Below are 20,972 nucleotides of genomic sequence, written 5' to 3'. Positions count from 1 at the left end.
CTGGATCCCTTTGTTCTAACCCTCTGGTATCTCTATTTTCCATGCGGCCTCTCTGTTTCCAGAAAGAAGCTTCAGGAACCTGGGAGCAGGAGTGGTCTGGCCACCGACTGCTGGGGTCTTGGCTGAGCACTAGAGGGTCTTCACTCAGCTCTAGCAGTCAGCACTGAGCACTGGCGTGAGCTTTGACTGACAGCGTCTGAGAGCCCTTGAACGTGGGTCTGTCCCAGGGATGGTGCTGGTGGGTCAGGTTCAGAGCCTCTAAGACTGAGGATGGGACTCTCAGCTGTGGTTCTTCCCCCAGGTTAATGGCAACCTCAGGACCTTCAGATCTTCCCACGTGCCTTCTGTCTACCCCACCGTCTTCTTCAAAATCCCCCAAGGCCCTTTTCTTAATGGACTTAGAGCTTTTCTCTCCTCAGCCCCACACCCCTTGCTCCTCAGGGACCAGCCTCATCCTGCAAAGGTCTCCCCTACTGTACCCTTTCCCCAGAAAGATCTAGAGTGAGAGAACAGAGAGGCAAGACGTGCCTTGGTTTTACCTGGCCTAAGCTTGAAGTGGCCAATTCCCTTGTGAAAGTCTCCACCCACCAGCAAGGTCCTGAACCCTCCCCCAGTCACGAAGCCCCAATGCTGCCAGACGTACCACATGACAGTCACTCCCCACCCCCACAAGGGCGCAGGGCTTTGGCCCCACAGAAGCCACACTTTGCAGCGATATGGTGTTTATTGAGAACCATCTGCCAGAAAACCTGGTCCATATGTGTGCGTGTGTGCGTGTGTGTGTGTGCACATGCATGTGTGCTTAGGGAGTGCATGCGTGTTCCACGGTCGGCGGTGCAATCAGATGGCCTTGGCCAGCCCCACGCGGTTGTTGATCCTGTCAAAGACACTGTAATACTCCCGGATGAAGACATCTCCCAGGATCCACAGCGGGTCGTCACCCTCACCCTGGAAACCGCTGGCGCAGAAGCCCAGATCCTGGGAAAGGCAAGGCTGAGATGAAGCTGGTCCCAACCACAGTCACCACATCCGATGGCAAGCCTCCCCCACCACACCCCACAATTACTCTCTCACTTATTATTTCCTGTCATCCTTGAAATCACCCTCCGAGGTAAGCAAACAAGTATCAGACTCATCTCGCTCAACAAGGTGAAAAAACCGATACTCAGAAAATCAAGTGATGTAATGCAAGATCACTTGGGATGGTCCCCTGACCCCGCTCCTCCTCACTTGTCCTCTCTAGCCTGTAGCCCTCCTCTTAGCACCTACTGCCCTGAGGACCAGCCAGACCAGGCCGGGGGGGGGGGGGGGGCAAGGCCTTACTAGTTGTAGTAAGTTACTCAAGGTCAGACCAAAGCTGAGGCCAGTGGGTCAGGGGGGGATAAGGGCTGGGTCCCCACAAAGCCCAGGCTATCCACAAAAATCCTGGACAAAGCTCCAGAGCCCTGGGCTTAGAAGCTAGAACAGTGGATGGAGGTTCCCACGGGGAGCTGTGGTCCTGCCTACCCCACCCTCCCTCAAGCTGCTGGGCTCTCTCCACCCCATGTCTCCCAGAATGAGGCCATAACAGCCACACGTGAGGCCCAAGGACAACAGGGCCCCACTCAGAAAGGCCGGTTGATCTACATGTACCTCCCACACTCTCCATCTGGGCCACGCCACCAAAGAAGTTCGCTGACTTGCCAGGAGAGAGAAGGGGTGCCGGGTGAACCCAGGCTTCCTCTCCTGAGACTCATACCTGGCTGGTGTAGGCAGAGGGGGGCAGTGGGTACTTCCTGCCGTTGATCTCAAAGACCACCATAGGCATGCTGTTCAGTTGCCCGCAGTTGATGTCAAACTAAAGACCAGAAGGAGGTCCTCTTAGATGGGCAAGGGATGTGATCTGGCTGGAAGAGGCAGAGGAGGGCCCAGGCACAGCCCCTTCTTCTGCACTGGAGCCAAGCGGTGGGGAGAGGCTTGCCCACCCAGAGGACTCTAGGGAGATTCTTTCTCAGGCCTCAAGAGTCACAATGACAAGGACCTGCTGTCGGTCAGTGCAGGGACAGACCCCAGCTTGAGACAGAGGGACTGGCCTCAGTGTTTCCCCTCCAGTCTCAGCCAGGACACTGGGAGCTCTTAGCTGTCAGGGAGGAAGCAGGGAGACCCGTGGGGTGGTGAAGGAACAAGGAGGTGCAGCAGAGCTCAGGGATGCACGGCCCTCCTGGAGACCGGAGGCCAGACCTTGGCCGCTGCAGCTGCATGAGACGTGAGATCCTCAACGGCAGTGGTGGGCGGAGCTGGAAGGCCATTGTGAAGGTGTTCGGAGAAATCCCAGCCCCTCGGGGGAAATGGGCCTGGCCTCACCTGGCCATACTCGTCCTGGGTGGCTCCAATGGCCGTCTGGATGTTGAGGATGTCGCTGCTAGGCCCAACCAGCATGGAGGTGCCTGTGTCCAGGATGGCCTGGCAGCCACCATCGCAGGCCACCACCACGCCATTGACCGTAACCCTGCAGAGCAGAAACAGGACAGCCTCGCAGCACGTCCAGCATCCAACCCTCCCTCCCCTGCCAGGATCCTCGGGCAGGGGGCAAGCCCAAGCACCACTTCCAGAGCTCATAGAAAAGACCTGAAACCATTTTCTCCCAAGTCATTAGCAAAATCAAGGCTGCCCCACCTTCTGTGGGACAGAAACATCAAAAAATTGTAAAATCACATGGCAAGACCTTGGAGTTGGGGTGGAATGAGTCCTGCACAAGTCGCCTAAAGATCTGGTTTCAAATTTTCTCCCCACCATCCACCTGCTGCAAATCTTGTACAAGTCACCCAGCCTTCCTGAACTCGGGCTTCTCATCCACAGAATGGAGTCACAACCCCTCCTTCCTTGACTTCCTCAAGGGATGGTCACGAGGTTCAGACTTGAGGTCAGTAAATTATAAAATGAGGATTACTAATGGCACCACCTCATAGGCTTTTCACCAGGAATAAACGAGACGGTCCTATTATCACTCATCCCAATGCCTAGCAGGTAGTAAGTGCTCAGTTAGTGCAGCACTCTTAAGAATGAAGCATCGGTGAATGTCCAGCGTGCTCATCGGCAAAGGTCATTGGCCTTGGAAGCGTCTAATTCAGGACCTGTTGTGATGGTCTTACAAGCTACGGTGTGCGGGCCTTCTCAGAGCCTCCCGGGCTGATCCCCCGGCCCTCCCGGCCCCACACCTGGAACCACCCCGTGGCTGGGGCCCAGGGCTGCCACTCACTCACCTGTCCACGGTGAACTGCCAGTACTCCTGCACGGTCACGGGCACCCAGTGCAGGGAGCCTGTGTAGTAGGAGGGGTCAATGGCTCCCAGCGTGAGCATGCTCCCCGGGCCATTCCTGAAACCAAGGAAATTGGTGACGGGCCGCCGCATCCCCACCCAGGGGCAGATGCCACTGAGACCTGGCCCTCCTGTCCGCCCTGCCCTCGACTCCCACCTCCACCCCGAAGGCTTCAGATGCGTTCTCCGGGCCTCCCCGCTCTTCGGGGCTTTTCCCTGATGACAGCTACAGCATCCTCTCTCTGAGCTCTGTAGCCCCCCCGGCTGAGGCAGCACCTGCCTCCCGAGGGGAGGCCAGGAAATGACCACCACACAGGTCACATGACCATTGGGCTCTGCTCAGGTCACCCTCAGGGGTCCCCCTGTGCCCACCCCCTGCCCCCAGGCCTTTGGCTACAAGTAGAAGAGAGAGTCTTCAACAAGGTCCCACATACTCCGGGGCCCTTCTCTCAGCCAGGAAACACGGGCACACTGCAGTGTCACTGAATTCCCCCTCTGCTACTTTTTTTTTTAATGTTTATTTATTTTTGACAGAAACAGAGACACAGGTATGACTTAGCCACCAGTTCCTGGGGTGATCGTCCCTCCCAGGCCTCAGTTTCCTTCATAGTGAAAGGAGAAGGCTGGACTCCTTTGGAGCCTACTCTAAAAGTCTGTGGGGACGCCTGCGTGGCTCAGTTGGTTGAGCATCCAACTTCAACTCAGGTCACGATCTCATCGTTCATGGGTTCAAGCCCGGCGTCAGGCTCTGTGCTGACAGCTTAGAGCCCGCAGCCTGCTTTGGATCCTGTGTCTCCCTCTCTCTCTGCCCCTCTTCCACTTGTGTTCTGTCTCTCTCTCAAAAATAAAATAAACATTAAAAAAATTTTTAATAAAATAAAAATAAATAGAAGTCTATGAATCTCAGTGACACCCACAATGATTATGGAGTCCTGGCTACTTTGGAAAAAAGATGTTAAATGCCCCCATGCAGGGGTGCCTGGGTGGCTCAGTCAGTTAAACGTCCGACTTCGGCTCAGGTCATGATCTCACACTTTGTGAGCTCGAGCCCTGTGTCAGGCTCTGTGCTGACAGCTCAGAGCCTAGAGCCTGCTTCAGATTCTGTGGGTCCCTCTCTCTCTTCCCCTCCCCAACTCATGCTCTGTCTCTCTGTGTCTCAAAAATAAATAAATGTTAAAAAGAAAAAATGCTCCCGTGCAGAGATGGGGTCAGGCTTCGTTTTTTAAATGCCAGAAATCAAAGTCAAATGTTGGTCCAATGGACTCTGTCTGTATCAATGGCTATGTGGGGGACTTTGGGACAAGAAGTTGGGTCTGCCTGGAAACAAGGAGAGGTTTTCTTGGATTCTGGACACCACCCTTGAGTTGCCGTGTCCCAGAGGGGTGGACATTCCTCAGCCAAGAGACCTTGCTGGGCTGTGGACGTCTGACCCTGCCTGGGGACAGCTCCTACCTGTCCAAGTAAACAGAGAACAGGTCTTTGGCCACCAGGTGCTTCTGCATCATATTGTCAAACACGGGCACTGAGTACTCGGAGGCCAGAGAGGGGTAAGCCAGCCCCAGGATCCCATCGAACTCAGAGTAGGTAAAGACGTTGCCAGGTTCCTGGGTGCTCAGGCCCACAGTCTGCTGGGGGTCCACGATGGAGGAGACCTGTAAGAGAGGCAGAGTGACCTGCACCAAGGGCCCCTCAGCCAGAGGCAGGAAGATCCCAGGGCAAGTGGGTATCAGGATCAGCCTTGGGGCTCGCCCTCCCTCCTCCAGGTAATGTAGTTACTCGAGCAAAGAAAAGCCCTCCTTTCCCAGCTCTGCGCTGTGGTTTTGAGGGAATTGGTCCAAGGAAGCCGGGGACAGAGGAAGAGGCTCTGGGCCCCTGCCGCCTGGTGCTGCTGACTCTTGGGGAGGCCTGAGCTGCGTGGGCACCTGTCCTGCCTACGGGAGAGGCTGAGGACAGGACTGTCAATGGAGAAGAGCCGTGTCTCTCTTTTGGCTCAAAGCAAAAGAGCCTTCAGCCAGACCCAGAAAGGACTCAAGGAAGATTGAGGTGAAAATCATGGAGGGATGCTGCTTAATCTTGGATAGTGGGTGAGGAAAGAGACAAGGAAGTTAATGTGTATTGTGCCCTTACTGTGTGCCCACCCCTGTGTCGAGTACTTTACAAGCCAAAAAGTGGCAACAGACAGGGGAACCCTTGTCCAGAGGGCACAGGTGCTCTTTGACGCAAAAGAGTATATGCTGTTCCATGACACCTGGGCAGGGGATTCGTCCTCCAGGGCGACTGAGGGAGGCCAAGCCAAGGGCACCACTCAAAGATTGGGAGGCGGGGTTCTGACACTCAGCTCCCAGCTGTGTGACTTCGGGCAAGTTTCTGACTCCTCTGAGCTTCCGCTGCCTCCTCTGAACAAGGGGATAATAGCACCTTCCTAAGAACGACCTTTCCAGTGAGATCACACAGGCGACACTGAAGAGAGCTCAGTGCTGGCACAGGCTGGGGATCCTGGACCAATTATGGCAAGCATAGATGAAGAAGATTGGGAAGATGGAAAGTAGGCATGGAGAAGCCTCTCAAGAGGACTCTGGGGGTTGGCACGGGAAGGAGAGGAGGGAGGAGGGAAGGTCGAGCCACAGCAGCTGCTGGCCAAAATCCCTCTCAGGCTTTAAATCCCCACCAGGCCACCTGTTGGTGGGGGGGGAGGGCAGGATCCAAAGGGCCTCTCAGCCGCAGCTGGAGGGACAGCTCACCAGAGCCTGGGCATCTAGGTGGTGAAGCGGCTGGTTGGGGAGGAAAGGTGAGTGCCTGCTGACCCAAAGCCCCACTCACAGTGACGGTATCGAGACCCAGAAAGCCCTGCATGCTGCCGGTGCCGTACTGGATGGACAGGGGCTCGTTCAGGTTCTGGAAGGTGGAGGACTTGGATGGGTCAAAGCGATGATGGGTTTCTGAAACAGACCCAGGGTTAGCGAGGCCCACAGAATCTTCTCACCAGTGGACGGTGTCAGCCAGGGCTGAGACCCTCACCAGGCCCTGTAAGAATATGGTCTAAATACTAACCATTCTCTCTGCTGAAAACAAGCACCCATTCTCTCTGGATCCCACTCAGTTTAGTAAAAGAAAATTGTTCTTTGGTGCTCGACCCACCTCTCTGACCCCCGGTGCTACCCGTGTAGCTTCCAAACGAAACAGGAAAGCAAAAAGCCATCCCTGCGGTTCCCATGGACATTTGACTTTTTCCAGCTTGGCCATCTTAGGCAAGACTCTTTTCTTCTCTGAAATTTGGTTTCCTCCTCTGGTAGATGGAGGTAGAGAGGGCACCAATCTCCCAGGATTGTTGGAGGAATAAATTAATAGCACGTATTTGCTGTTTACTCATCATCAACAGTAAGACCCTCTCACTTCATTCTCCAGGCACCCACCGGCATATAATCGCCCCGTTTTATAGAAAGGAAAACCGAGGACCCAGAAGGGTCAGCAGCTTGCCTTGGCTCCTGATGGAGACTAAATAAATAAGTAAATAAATAGCCTAAGCCTCCCTAATTTCCAGCCGGTGCTTTACACATCAGACCCGTGATTTGCACACCTTCCCAATCCATGGCCCGGTTGGAAGGGCTGAACCAGGAGATGGGGCGCAACCGGGAGGCTGGGAACGTCAGAGCAAGCTCTCCTGCACCCACGTTCCCCCTGCCCAGCACCTTGACCGCGGCTGGCAGAGGGGCCCTGGGGTCCGAGCCTGGAGAGGCGGGCCAGAAAGGGAGGTCACTCACTGCAGGCGTAACTCTTGCAGTCGACAGAGGGCACCCAGAGGTCCGAGGAGCCAGTGTCAAACACCACGGTGAATTCCTGGGGCGGGGTCCCGATGTAGATCTTCCCAAAGTACTGACACTGGGGACAGACAGCACGGGGTCAGGGGTGGGGAGCACAGCATAGGGGTGAGCGTCGATGTTTGGCATCGAGAAAAGGGGGGAAGGGGGAATGAGGGTCCTTGGGGAGGGTTCTTCACCTCCAGCCGCCACGCTGGCTCCTACCCGAGCCGTGATCGCCTGGCCCCTCCCACAAGCCCCAGACATTAGATCAAAATGTGGGCCCTTCTTGGCAGGAAGACTGGGCCCTCCTGCCAGGGGCAGGGACATAAAGATGGGGCACCAGCGAGGTACGGACCCCCAAGTCCCAGCCCAAGCTGCCCCTGCCATGCCACCTTGCCAGCCTCCCCATGAGTCAGAACTACGGCCGGTGCGGGGGTGGGGGGGGGGGGGGGAAGGGGTGCCAATGTGACCTAGATAAGGAAATGAGAGAACTGGAAACAAAAGGCTGTTTACTGCAGTGACAGATGACAGATGAGGAAGAGACAGGCTCCAGAAAGGAAGAGGGCACAAGGGGCGTACCTGTCACGTCCTAGGCGGTGGCACATGGGTACCAGTACCCCATCCCTGCCCAGCCCGGATGAAGTCATGGGTTTCCTAAGGCATGGGGGTGCACCTGGGAGCAGATTATGGTCCCCCAAGGGATGTTTTCTGCAGGTTGCCTGAACTCAGACCCTTCCGGGGGTGACATTCAGAGCCCTGCCTTTGCCGGGTCCGCTGGCCCACCGCAGAGCTGACCGAGGGGCAAGGACATGGCCTCCATAGCCCACAGGGCTCCATGATTCCTCGAAGTGGGAAACAGGCCGAGTCCGGGAGGGGGCGTCCATCACACTCTGTGAGAAGCATTACCGGAAGATGGGCAGAGCCACTTACATCCAAGAAGTTGGCCAAGGGCTCGTTGGACACCTTGTCTAAGTTGGAGTACTTCTTTCTGATGCCATATGGGTGTTCCTTCAGAAAGTCTTCCAGCAGCCCGTGCTCTTTCAAGGCCTTCCTCAGCGATTTGCCCTTGTGCAGAGGAACCCTGAGGAGACGGGGGAGAATTCATGATGCCGGGGGGCATCTCCCCAGGGCTGCCTGACCTCCCAGAGGGTGCCCAGAGGCTCTGGGTTCCGTAAGCTACTCCCCCACTTTCTTTTTTTATATCATAACTCAAAGTAAAAATTGTATTCTACGTCAGTTCACAAATCAGCGCCTACCCTTACTAAATACAACGCACTCTGATATTCCCTGTTCCTTTCTCTTTTTTAATGCTGCCAGAGACTCAGTGAATGTATTTCATAGCTTGCTAGTGAATACTGTAACTCCAAGGTTTGAGAGACCCAATATCATCCATTCAGTCTCCAAATTCTCACTGTCTACCTACCATGTGTCAGACACCGTATGGGGCACAGGGGTAGTCTCTGCCCCCCCCGCCGGGACATGCTGTCTAGAGAGGAAATGATGTCCCCCACACCCTGCTAAATTCCGTGAGAGTGCTCCGCCCTTGTGACCCCTGTGACTGGCTCTCTGGGTGGCCTGAAGTGTGTGGAAAGTCTTTGAAGTGTCTCAGTACAGAGCGTGGACCTCAAGGGGGCTTCTAGAGTTTAGGGGTTGGATGATGGAAGCAAACCAACAGAAGAGAGTCTGGAGGGGAAACATAAAGGAGGGTTCTAGACCCAGCTTTACAGGCTGTGGTACTTTGGGTCGCTCCCCAAAACCCTCTGAGTTTCAGCTCGGTCTCAGCATAAGGGGTGAACTCCTTCGTCTCTCCAGCCACTCTCCAGCCCTGCCTTTGGCCAACCATAGCTTCACCTCTCTGGCTCCCAGGTCCCCCCTCCAGTAGTGTGAAGGGATGGAGCCAGATGATCCCGGGGTCCCTCAGTTCTAAGGGCCATGCGGTCCTCCTCTGTGAGCCTCGTCCTCTGAAGGACGAGGGGCGACCACAGCCATGAAAGTGCTTTGAGAGTAATAAAATGGCAGCAGTCAAATAAAACAAAAAATGGGTTCTCTCGTGTTGTTCACATCCCAGGCGGATCCCATATGGAACAGGCCTGTGTGTGAATTATGGTCTCTCCTCTGGTGCCTCTCTTCCCCAGCCCTCAGGTGTGAATTCCACCCAACAGAAATAAAAGGTCCTCGAGATTGTTTCTCAGCCTTTGTCTCTGACGATAGAAAAGGACGTAAGCCCAAAAGGAAGGAAGCTAGTCTGAGCTCCCAAGACCAAGCCCACAGCTGCCCTTTCCTGTGTCCCGATGTCTCCACTGAGCTCTTGTGTCCAGCACGAGGTCCCAGAGAGCCTCCCTCTGAGGGACGCCTGCAGCCCACTGCCCCACACAGAGACCAGGAAGCTCACCATGGAAACCCCCACTCCCCCAGCGCTGCCCCTAGTTTTTGCAGAGAGCCCCCGCCCCCCCGCAAATGTCTGGCACTCTAAAGAGCCTCACTTTCAAGGACCATGAGGAGCTCCACTGGTCAAAGCCACCCTGACCCCTTTTTAGGGATCCAGCTTCCCAGGGATGGGTCCAGGTTCCCCCAGTCCCGGGGCTCGACAGGGCTCAAACCTGGGATAAGGCTCAAACCAGAGATAGCTTGATTTTGTGGTAAGAGTGCAAGTCTGCTTGCGACCAAGTCCTAGCTCCTCCCTTATGAGCCTCACAGTCTTGAGTAGCTCAGGGACCCTTCCTGAACAACAGCTTCCTCATCTGTAAAATGCAAATAATACTATCTACCTAATCCAGGAGGATTCGCGGTAGCAGAGGTAAATATCCAACCAAGTTTCTGGCACCTGGTAGCAAGCAGCTCAAGAAATATCAATTATGGGGCACCTGCCAGGCTCAGTCAGGAGAGCATGTGACTCTTGGTCTCAGGGTCGTGAGTTTGAGCCCCCCATTGGGTGTCGAGATTACTTTTAAAAAATCGTTTCAGGGGCGCCTGGGTGGCTCAGTCAGTTAAGCGTCCGACTTCGGCTCAGGTCACGATCTCGCGGTCCGTGAGTTCGAGCCCCGCGTCGGGCTCTGGGCTGATGGCTCGGAGCCTGGAGCCTGCTTCGGATTCTGTGTCTCCCTCTCTCTGACCCTCCCCCGTTCATGCTCTGTCTCTCTCTGTCTCAAAAATAAATAAACGTTAAAAAAAAATTAAAAAAAAAAAAAAAGAAATGCATACATAGCTCTCATCACGTGCCAGATGCCGTTCAAAGCATTTTACAAACACCAGCTCATATAGTCCGCGTGCCAACCCTGTGAGATAGATGCTTTGTTACCCTCGTTTTATAGCAGGAGAGGAAACAGGGCGCAGAGAGTCAGGTTACCGATGGAGCTGGGGATCAACTCACAGGCAATTTGACTCCAGAAACCATCCCCTTAATCCCGCAGGCTGTCCCCTCTGAGCCCTTGGCCACCGCACCCTGCAGTGGCGGGGCTCACTCAGAGGAAAGGATCCCAGATGCAAAGGCAAGACCAGTGTACCGCTTCTCCTGGGAACCTGCAGCATTTCCTCGGAAGATTCCCCAGGGCAAGGAGGGGAAGCCCAGCAGAGACCCACCCGGAGCAAATACACCTGACGCCCTTCCCCCCACGTCCCCCTGGGGCCTGACACCCACCTGGTGATCTCACTGCCCTGGGAGAGAGCCAGGACTGCAAGTAGCACCACGAGACACTTCATCCTGGATGGTGGGTTGGCCACTGCTCGAGCCGGTGCCCGTTCCCACAGCCTTTATAGAGAGCGAGCCCCGTCCCCTCCGGCTGGAGGCCCAGGCTGCGGAGATAACCCCCTGACTTCGGGCTGTTCTCCAAACACATTAAGACAGGACCCAGAGTGTCTAACACCCACTCCGATAAGGGCCACGAATTCCACCACCGCAGGGACTTCAAAGTGGAAGTGTACATGTGCTGGGGAATGTCCCAGAGGCCTCCCTGACCTGATTTCCCCTTCCACAAGGGACTTCTCGAGCAAACCCAGACAGGGCCACCCCCGGAAACCTGTGTTGCCTTCCACCTTGCGGGCTGTAAAGAGGTCTCTTCGCAGCAGCCCCCCTCCCCCTGTCCGAGCTGCCTCTCCTGCCTGGGCCTGACTTCACAGACAGCCAGCAGCCTGCTCTGCCCGGGATCCTCCGGCTCAGGCCTCCTAGCCCCGTGTTCCAGGGAGCATTCAGTGCACTGCCCAGGCAGGGATGCTCCTTCAGCTGGCCACCCCGGTCTAAGAAAGACGGCAGGCCCAACACTCCTGCACCGTCAGGGCCGTGGCCCCCGGTTCCATGCTGGAAGGGTGTTGGGAAGGGCAGGATAGGTGCCGGATCCCCTGAGCAACGGAGGGCTGGCGAGGGTGAGCAGGGGAGGCAGGCGTGTGCCGCGCACACACGGAGGACGGAAAATGTGGCGTGATGGTCAGGTTTAGGCAACAGGTTAGGCCGAGAGCTGGCACCCTCATCCACACAAAGATCTAGGAAGAGCTTCTCCGAAACACACATGTGGGGCTTTGTGATGAGTGGAGGGCCCCTGAGAGAGAATGAGGGCCAAAAGGAAAACAAAGACTCAGCCACAGAAGCGGTAGAGAAGACCACACCTTGGGACGAGGGGAGGCTATAAACTGGAAAGTCAGGATCAAGTCAGAATAAGGCAGGGACTTTGGGGCCACGGGTTGGCAGGAGAGCATGGGGCCGGCCACCGACAGCCTTCAGGACAGACATCAGGATAGCAAGGGAGGCCTGGTGGGGGTGGACTAGAGAGGGCAGGCCGGGTATCCAAAGAGGCGGGCATGTCGTGGGCCCTGGACACAGGGGCACGCTGAGAGAGACAGGCCTGGAAGTTTCCTGCATTTGATGTGAGGGCCTCAGGAGGCCCATCGATGGGGGACCTGAGTGCTTTATGGAAGGACTTAGGAAGACAGCCAGATGTGATCCCTCCCATGAGATGCCACACCCAGCCATCCTTCTCAGAAGGCCAGGACACTGCTGCCCCCGGTGCCCCAGGACATGGCCAGGAGCACATCTTCATGGCACCCTCCCACCCTCCCATTCCAAAAGCCAAGGAAGCAGAGAGAAAAAAAACACCGCTCAACAGTACCCCATGTTTCCTGTTTCTTCCCTGAAGACATTTGCCCTGCCAGGCCGGGGCCGTATGTCTTGCCCCAGTGGCCCTGCCTCCGAGTGGTCTTTCCTCCCTCACCCCAGCACGGAGCATGAGGCAGAGAAGAGGCTCACTAAACGTTTGGTTAAGCAAATGAGTTAATGAATGGTCTTCCTACCCTTCTGGAGGCACCACCGGTCACATCTTTATTATGAGCTACAGATGAGGAGACAGAGACTCAGAGAGGTTGAGGGACTTGCTTGAACTGCCACAGATCCCTGGTCTGACACCCTACATACTGTCCCACAGGGCCCAGCATTCTATGGCAATTTCATAAATTTGCAATATCCTGTCTGGACCGGCTCTGCTCCTAGCTCACTCCTGCTGACCGCAGGACACCCCTTGGGACGGCCATGCCTGTGCCCATCCTCCGGGGCTGGGACCCTCCAGGGTCAACACCACCAAGTGGGAGCGTTGTAGCAACTCTGCTCCACGTCACCAGGGGCCCAGCCCGACCCAGCGTCAAACGGTCCTGGACAATGAGCCTGGGAAGTCAGGTTCAGCCATCCCTCCCATCGGAAGGTGACCCTCAAAGCCAAAAACTAAAGACCCCTTAGTACTGGTTGCTTCATGTTTACTCACGAGATTGAGATCATTCTAACAGCATTCAAGTGCACTCTATCAGGAACGTTGCCCCAGATGGCACAGAGCGTTAGAACTGCTTATCCATGGGTGCAGGCCAAGAATTGCAAAAAGCTTTTAGAAAAACCATGATAAGATTTCATCACTGGCTACCCAGTACCAGGTGGGGACAACTCCCCTTCATCTAGATTTTTTTCTAAGTTTCTTATTAATTTTGAGACAGAGAGAGAACACATAGGGGAGGGACAGAGAGAGAGAATCCCAAGTAGGGTCCACACTGTGCGTCCGTACAGACCTGACACGGGGCTTGAACTCACAAACCATGAGATCATGACATGAGCCAAAATCAAGGGTCGGTTGCTTCACTGACTGAGCCACCCAGGCGCCCTCCACCTTGGTCTACATTCTTTGTGCCTGGCGACTAACCAACAAAAGTGGCTAAACAAAATCAGGGACTTGGGACAACCTGTCCTGGGTGCCCACCCTGTGAGCTCCACTCAGACATAAGCAGCAACAAAGCCAGTTCAACTCATAACTTGAGAAGTTCTATGTGCGAACCATGGCCACTGAGATATGGAGCTGGTGTCATCTCCATGCCTGGGGAGCCCGCAGTCAGGTGGGGACGGATCGGATCCCATGTGTGACCCTTCTGTGATAAGCGGTATAGGAGGAAATCCAAAGGGACACACATCTCCCACTGCAAGGTGCCAGTTGACAAGGGAGCATGGCTTCTGGAAAGTGCATGTGTGACCATCCTGGGCTTCAGTCCTGGGTCTGTCACATGGTCCTGTGGCCTTGAGCAAGTTCCTTCATTTCTTGATGCCTCAGTTTCCTCTTCTGACACTGAGATGCTCATGTGAGGATCAAAGGACAGTCCAGTGCTACCATGTGTTAGGACCTCTATAAATACGAGTCGTAAATGACTGCAATTGCGTGACCTTGAATGTTCCACGTCATTCCCCAGCCTTGGTGATATGTGGGATTTACAAGCTCATGTTGCTGGTCTGAACCTCAGGTCTGCACAAAGCATCTGTTCATCTCCTGCTCTAGAAATCAACTGAATTTTGGCATTGACCCTCCAGGCCGGGGGCAAGTTAATCTTGGTCATTTTTGCATAGTGCCCCGCATATGCTTCAACACACATGACTCTCCAGCAGACCAAGCTTTGGGGTGCACTTGGTGATCTTTCCTTGCCCCTGCCTGGGGCCCTGTTGCCTCCATGCCTCACCTGGGCCAAACCACTCTTCTGGAAGCTACCTGGGTCATACTCCCCGAGAGAGGCCACACATTGACTCCTCTCTGGTCTTGCCACGCCCCCTGGGCCACCACTAGAAAGCAGGCCCCAGGTCCCTGTCACTGACGACCCACCTGTCTCCCTTGCCTCTACCTTCTACAACCTCTGAGGAACCCTGAGTTCTCTTACGGGCTTAGGCTTCAGGCAACAACATCCTGACCTGGAAATCCTACACGTCGCCTTGGCTCTCCGCCCTCCGCCCTGCCCACATCTTCCTCGAGGCAAAAAAAAAAAAAAAAAAAAAGGTAGTGACGTCGCTTCTTTTCCTGAGGAAAAGAGAAAGGAGAAAATGACAGAATTTTTTAAAAGCGTAAATCAGGGGCGCCTGGGTGGCTCAGTCAATGAGGCATCTGACTTGGGCTCGGGTCATGATCTCACCATTCGTGGGCTTGAGCCCCTGTCGAGCTCTGTGCTGACAGCTCAGAGCCTTCAGCTGCTTCGGATTCTGTGTCTCCCTCTCTCTGCTCCTCCCTGGCTCGTGCTCTGTCTCTCTCTCAAAAATAAATAAATATCAAAAAAAATGTTTTTAATTTAAAATACATCCATCCATTTCACAGATGAATAAACAGGAGCTTAGAAAGCTCGACCGATCTTCCAAAGTCATTCAGCAATTGACAAGGGATCTGGGACTGTTTGACTCTTGACCGCACATCCTCTCAGCCTGACCACATGGCTCTCACAGCACCGAAATTCCAAACATCGGCAAAGACGGCCACTTTGTGCCCACGCTTGACAAGCCTCGGGCTGAAGATGAAGAAGTCCTGGGGTCCTTCACACAGGACAGAGGAACAGCAAAGCCTCACCCAGGAAAGACCTTGAGAGGGCAGAGACCTGGAAAATGCATCAGAAAAAAAAAAAAGGTGGGGGTGGCACATAGGTGGCTCAGTCGGTTAAGCAGCCGACTCCTGATTTCAGCTCAGGTCATGATCTCTCATGGGATCATGGGATTGAGCCCCAGCTTGGGCTCTGTGCAGACAGCTTGGAGCCTGCTTGGGCTTCTCTCTCTCTCTCTTTCTCTGCCCCTCTCCTGCTCAAGCTCTAAATAAATAAATAGGCATTAAAAAACAAGAAAGTGCATCAGAAGCCTACCCTGAACATTTGTAAAACTCCCTAGGCTTCTCCCTTCTTGCCCCAGGTGACCTCTGTGAGTGATATACTGGCCTGTCCACCAGTCTGTCAGCAGAACTTTGTGGGGAGAACCGCTCCCAGCCTCCAAAAGATGCACCTCTATTTGTTGTGCAGTAAGCACCCTAAGGCCTGGAAACATCTGTCCAACGCATCACGGAATTGCCAGGTCCTCTTGGGAGAAGGGCAGGGTGGGCGTCCTGCCCTGCCGACAGCAGAGCACATTACTAGTCACGGCAAACTGCCCTGGGGAAGCCCATCCAGCTCCGGAAGGGGACGAGGAGAAGGAGGGAGGAGTCGAGGCAAATCTCCAGAGCACTGATGCAGGACTCTGGGCACTTGGCCAAATCTGGTCTCTAGATCACTGTGTCACGCATCTTGAGATCACGTTTTGCTTTACACATACAGATTTAAGGCATCACTAGACAGTTAGGGAGGAGGATGGGGTCAAAATTTCAAGCGATAGTATTGTAGTGATGTCAGTTTCACCAAGTTCACAGCTTTGATATTCGTACTGATTCGTATTTTAGCAATGATAAGAAAATGCCCTTGATTGTTGGACACACTGAAGTAAAGGAGTAGCGTGCCTCCCAAGTTCTAACAGGGTTTCTAAGAGACCAGAAAACATGCAGAGAGGGAGAAGAGAAGAAAGCAAAGGTGGCGAGCTGTCAACGTATGTGGTGTCTGAGTAAAGGTGTGCAGGACTTCCTTGCACGGTTTCTGGGTGTTTGAAATTATTTCCGAATGAAGGGATTTTAAAGGTCAAGGTAACGCAAGTACTTCTTCAAAGAAATTCCGTATTTATGGATTTGATACATGCCGTCCAATGTGTCCAGAGGAAGAGGATGGAAACCGAACAGCAACAGAGCCCGCGACTCGGGCAGCCCGGGGCCATGTGCCAGGGGAAGCCATTCAGCTGAGGCTACAGACAAGTAGGGGCACAGCTGGCCCTAAATCCCCTTCCGGGAAGGTGAAAAAAGGAAGAAAGTGGAACAGGAAAGAGGAAGGATGGGATAGGAAGATTCTCTGGTATGGCTCAGGTCATGATCTCACGGTAGCTCATGGGTTCGAGCCCCAAGTCGAGCTCCGTGCTGGCAGCAAAGGGCCTGTTTGGGATTCTCTCTTTCCTTCTCTCTGGGCCCCTCCCTCACGAGCATTCTCTCTCTCTCTCTCTCTCTCTCTCTCTCTCTCTCTTTCTCTCCTTCTCAAAATAAAGAAATAACCTCAAAAAACCAAAAAGATCCTCTGGTAGGAATCAGGCCTCTTCCAACTCTGCCTGCCTTCCACATGGGGCCTACGTATCATGACAGGGCAAGGTGGTGCTCAAACGGGACATTGAAGATGGACATGGGGACACGAGGCCACTGCAGGACAATGAAACAGAATCACACTGTCATGAATCTTGAGAATGTTTTGCTTCATAAATACAGTTTTAAGGAATCTCTAAATAGTTAGGAAGGAGGACCTGGTCCAAAATTTCAACTTCAAAAACTTCATGACCTTGGATTTGGCAATGATTGCTTGTAGACGACACCAAAAGCATAGGCAACAAAAGAAGGGAAATAGACACATTAGACTACATCAAAACTGAACACTTTTGCCCATCCAAGGACACTACAAGCAGAGTGGTAAATGCAACTTCTGGGATGGGGAAAAATACTTGCAAATCAAATATCTGATAAGGGGTTCATAACCAGAATATATAACAAAGAATTCCTACAATGCAACAACGCACACACAAAACAAGTAACCCAATTACAAAAAGGGCAAAGGACTCACACAGACATTTCCTCAAAGAAGATGTACTAGGGGCGTCTGGGTGTCTCAGCTGGTTGAACATCCAACTCTTGATTTTGGCTCAAGTCATAATCTCACGGTTTGTGAGTTTCCACGCCACGTTGGGCTCTGTGCTGACATACAGAGCCTGGTTGGGATTCTCTCTCTCCCTCTCCCTATGCCCCTCCCCTGCTCTCTTTCCCTCTCTCAAAATAAACGAACATTTAACAAATTTTAAGAAGATGTACATTGGCCAACAAGCATATAAAACATGTTCAACGTCACGGATCGTTAGGAAAATGCAGATCAAACCGAGATGAGGGATCAGCTCACACATAAAATTCACAGGGCACCTGGGTGGCTCAGTCAGTTAAGTGTCCGACTCTTGATATAGGCTCAGGTCATGATCTCAAGGTCATGAGCTCAAGCCCTGTGCCAGGCTCCGTGCCGAGCACGGAGCCTGCTTGGGATTCTCTCTCTCTCTCTCTCTCTCTCTCTTCCTCTCTCTCTCTCTCTCTCTCTCTCTCTCTCTCCCCCTTCCCCACTTGCATGCTAGCTCTCTTTCAAAATAAATAAATAAACACTGTAAAAAATAAATTAAAATAAAATTTACTTATAAGTAAAAAGAAATACACTCTTGTGAACCAAACATAAAATGTGATATATACATCTCTTTAAAACTCACCAGATGAGGAGCGCCTGGGTGGCTCAGTCAGTTAAGTGACTGACTTCGGCTCAGGTCATGATCTGTCAGTTTGTGAGTTCAAGCCCTGCATCAGACTCTGTGCTGACAGCTCAGAGCCTGGAGCTCCTTCGGATTCTGTGTCTCCCTCTCTCTCTCTGCCCCGCCCCTGCTGGCGCTTTGCTCTCTCTCTCTCTCCTTCAAAATGAATAAACATTAAAACTCATTGCATGTGAGATGGGCAACTTTACCTGTCATATCCTCTCTTTGAGCATCTGGAAAACCAGCCCTTTCCTGGCATGGTTCCTCAAGTCCCTGCATCCTTGTAGAAAGGGAAGAATGCGAGGCCTGAGCCACAGGGTTTTCAGAACTGGAGAACGTGGCCCTCAGTCCTTTCGGCCCACCGTATGCCAGGCGCCCCTGCTTCGCCTTTGTTTTGTGATCACCAGCCTCACGGTCCTCATCGGTAAACATCTCCCACCTCGTAGGGTTTTTGTGATGACCGCCGAGGCCCCGAGAAGTGCCTGGTAGACAGCAGGCACTCAGGAAATGCCAGCTCTTAGCATTATTCTCTTCTCCTCTAACACCACCAAAAGTATTCAGAGTCGGTAGTGTTACCCATATTTCACAAAGAAGAGAAATGGAGCTTAAAGGGATTAAGTCGCTCACCCAGCTCCTGCGTCAGAGCGGTGTTGCCAGGATTTTAATCCAGAACCGCTTTGATTCCAAAACCCGAGAGCCTTCTACTCCACCCTGCTTGGGCCTCATTTAACAGACGAGAAACCTGAGGTTCAGCGACACCGGCAAGGGGTCGGTCTCAGACGCCGATGGGCCAGGCGGGTAACTCAGAAGAGTATGGGAGACAGTGCAAAAAACTCATCTGCTGGAGATTCTACCAAATAAGCTCCAGGGTTTTTTTTTCCTTTTTTTTTTTAATTTTTTTTTTTAATGTTTATTTATTTTTGAGAGAGACAGAGATAGAATGCAAGTGGGTTAGGGGCAGAGAGAGAGGGAGACACAGAAGCAGGCTCCAGGCTCTGAGCTGTCAGCCCAGAGCCCGACGCGGGGCTCGAACTCATCAGCTGTGAGATCATGACCTGAGCCGAAGTCGGACGCTCAACCGACTGAGCCACCCAGGCGCCCCAATAATCTCCGTTTTTACCACCCTGCGGGTTAGGCGTGTAACATAACAGGAGCTTGTGTGGCACTGAAGATTGTTTCAGGGTCTAATTTTTAAAGTAAATATCAAAACACACAATGAATTTCATTCCTTTCCAAAAACTTTTTTAAGCATGATGCATGCTAACGCTGTGTAGGCCAAACAAAGTATTCGCAGGCCCGATGCAAGCCCCAGAGGCAGGTGGAGGCCCCGACGAGTGGTGGGCTTGGGTATGCCTAAACTACTGTCAACTGGGAACCCAATCCAGAGGTTCCAGAACTTTCCATTTTCCAAGAGACATGGAATATGCTGCTTTGGGGGGAAATATATCGATTATCAAATAAGGGTAAGGCCTTGTTTCAACACCATGCAGACAAAGGAAGACAGGTCCGCAAGCGAGCCCCTCTGTGTTGGTCTCTAGTATGAGCCAGTGTTTTCTCCAGCCTGGACCAGCCCAGAACTGGAGCCGGAGGCACAGAGGAAAGGGTGGGCAGAGGGAAGGAAGTGCCGGCTGCCGACCCTGACAGTCTCAGCCTAAAGGGGCAGGTCTACAAGGAAGTCTTTGTAGGTGTCACTTTTTTTCAGCGATGACATTCTCTTCTGCCAGATCTTTGCCCAAAGCTACGCCCAAAGATTTTTCTGCAAGCCCTCCTTGACCACGGGAGGACCGCCCAACATCCAGCCACGTTAATTAAAGAGGAATTTTTCCCTCTGAGGTGAATGTGTGTTAAAAATATCAAATATTCATCACTGGCAACATTAATTTATAATAACGCTTGTCTCCCTCTCAACTTCCAAGCCCGGCATCTGGCCTGACGGCTTTGAAACTGACACCCGCTCCATCGAGGGAATTATAAATAGCCTGAGTCAAAATCTTCACCTTGAACTGAACAGACTGGCTCCATGGGGTGGTTTGCAGAACGAAGAGGGCTGCGGTGTGCAATGAAGTCCCGGGTGGGTGTATTTGGGGTGGTGTTTAGATTTTTTTTTTTTTTTGTAAGACCGTAATTGTGGATGGGAGGCAGGGTGATGGAGGGGCATGGGTAAAGGGGGGGGGGGCCTGGTCTGCTTCCTGCCGGTTTGGGGGGATGTGTCGGCCTCACTCCCACCTGGCCCATTTCATGATCTGTCAGAGGCAGGAGTGGGCACGGCTGTTTCATTCCACCCCAAGTTCTCGGTCCAGTTTCCATACTTGCCCTTTGGGGACTGATCGGGGCAGACACCATCTCTCCTGAAGGGGGAAGAACCCACGTTACGTAAACAGAAGAGAAATGCATCCCAGCCGATGGAGCACTTTCCGTCCACAAGCCCATGCATGCCGTAATCACAGTTCACACTGACCGTGCATCCACTACGTGCTAGGTCCCCACAGCAACCCTGCAAAGTAAGTTCTAGCAGGGACGCTGTTTTACCCAGGAGGAAACTGAGGGTAGAGAAGCTGGTTCCCTGAGGTCATTCAGCTAGCAGCGGTGGGCAGAGTCCAAGGAGAGTGAGTCGCTGGGGTCTCCTTGCTTAATCCCTTTCCAAGCATTCTCGATGCTGCAAAAACCCCGGCTTTCCAGGCCCCCTCTCTGGCAATTCCCATCCAGAGGCTCTGGGATGGGGCACAGGACGCTCGGTACCCACCAGATGCTGGCCACCACCATGGAAGGTACTCTTCGTGACAACCCTGTGAGGCAGCGAGAATTATTGTCCCCCCACATCACGTATGGAAACAGACCCTGGGAGCTGCCTGACCCCTCAGGTAGCTGAGCTGAGAATCTGCAGCCTGGCCCTAGTGCCACCAGGAGGGATCAGACCACCAGCTGGAAGGGCAGGGAGAGGACAGAGCACCTCGTGGAGGCAAGAAAGCAGGTGGGAGAAGGGGAGGGAAGTGGCTGGGAAGGAGGGCAGGAGAGGCTGGGGGCCCCACTCTGATTGTCCTCAGCTGCCCAAGGGCTCAGGGCATCTCCAGGGAAAGCCTGGAAAGCCAGCAAAGCCCCTGCTGGCCTACCCGCTTTGCCATCAGGCTGTCTCCGCACGTCCCTGCCAGCCCGGGTCTCCTAGCAGGGCGGAGGCCGTCCAGGGGCATGGTGACCATAGGCAGGCTTTCCA

General features: G+C 53.5%; 1 protein-coding gene across 2 annotated transcripts; it reads right to left on the bottom strand.

Annotated features, from left to right (window-relative positions):
• Positions 1-705: 705 nt before the first annotated feature.
• LOC101083355 (chymosin-like) lies at positions 706-18,319 on the bottom strand. 2 transcript variants are annotated; one of them, XM_019839172.2, is made up of 9 exons: positions 17,971-18,319; positions 8,029-8,179; positions 7,060-7,177; positions 6,119-6,237; positions 4,751-4,950; positions 3,243-3,356; positions 2,344-2,488; positions 1,739-1,837; positions 706-978 (listed from the first exon to the last, which is right to left on the bottom strand). In XM_019839172.2, the coding sequence occupies exons 1-9, from the start codon at positions 18,018-18,020 to the stop codon at positions 841-843; spliced, it is 1,134 nt and encodes a 377-aa protein (XP_019694731.1). In that variant the 5' UTR covers positions 18,021-18,319; the 3' UTR covers positions 706-840. The 2 variants fall into 2 exon arrangements, with proteins under 2 accessions (XP_019694731.1, XP_003990477.1); XM_003990428.3 differs by lacking the exon at positions 17,971-18,319 and adding an exon at positions 10,736-10,809.
• Between the last annotated feature and the right edge of the window lie 2,653 nt (positions 18,320-20,972).

This window comes from Felis catus, chromosome C1 (genome assembly GCF_018350175.1).
Source record: "Felis catus isolate Fca126 chromosome C1, F.catus_Fca126_mat1.0, whole genome shotgun sequence".
Lineage (NCBI taxonomy): Eukaryota > Metazoa > Chordata > Mammalia > Carnivora > Felidae > Felis > Felis catus.
Note: the sequence above shows the minus strand (reverse complement) of the source record. Positions and strands in the feature narration are given on the sequence as shown.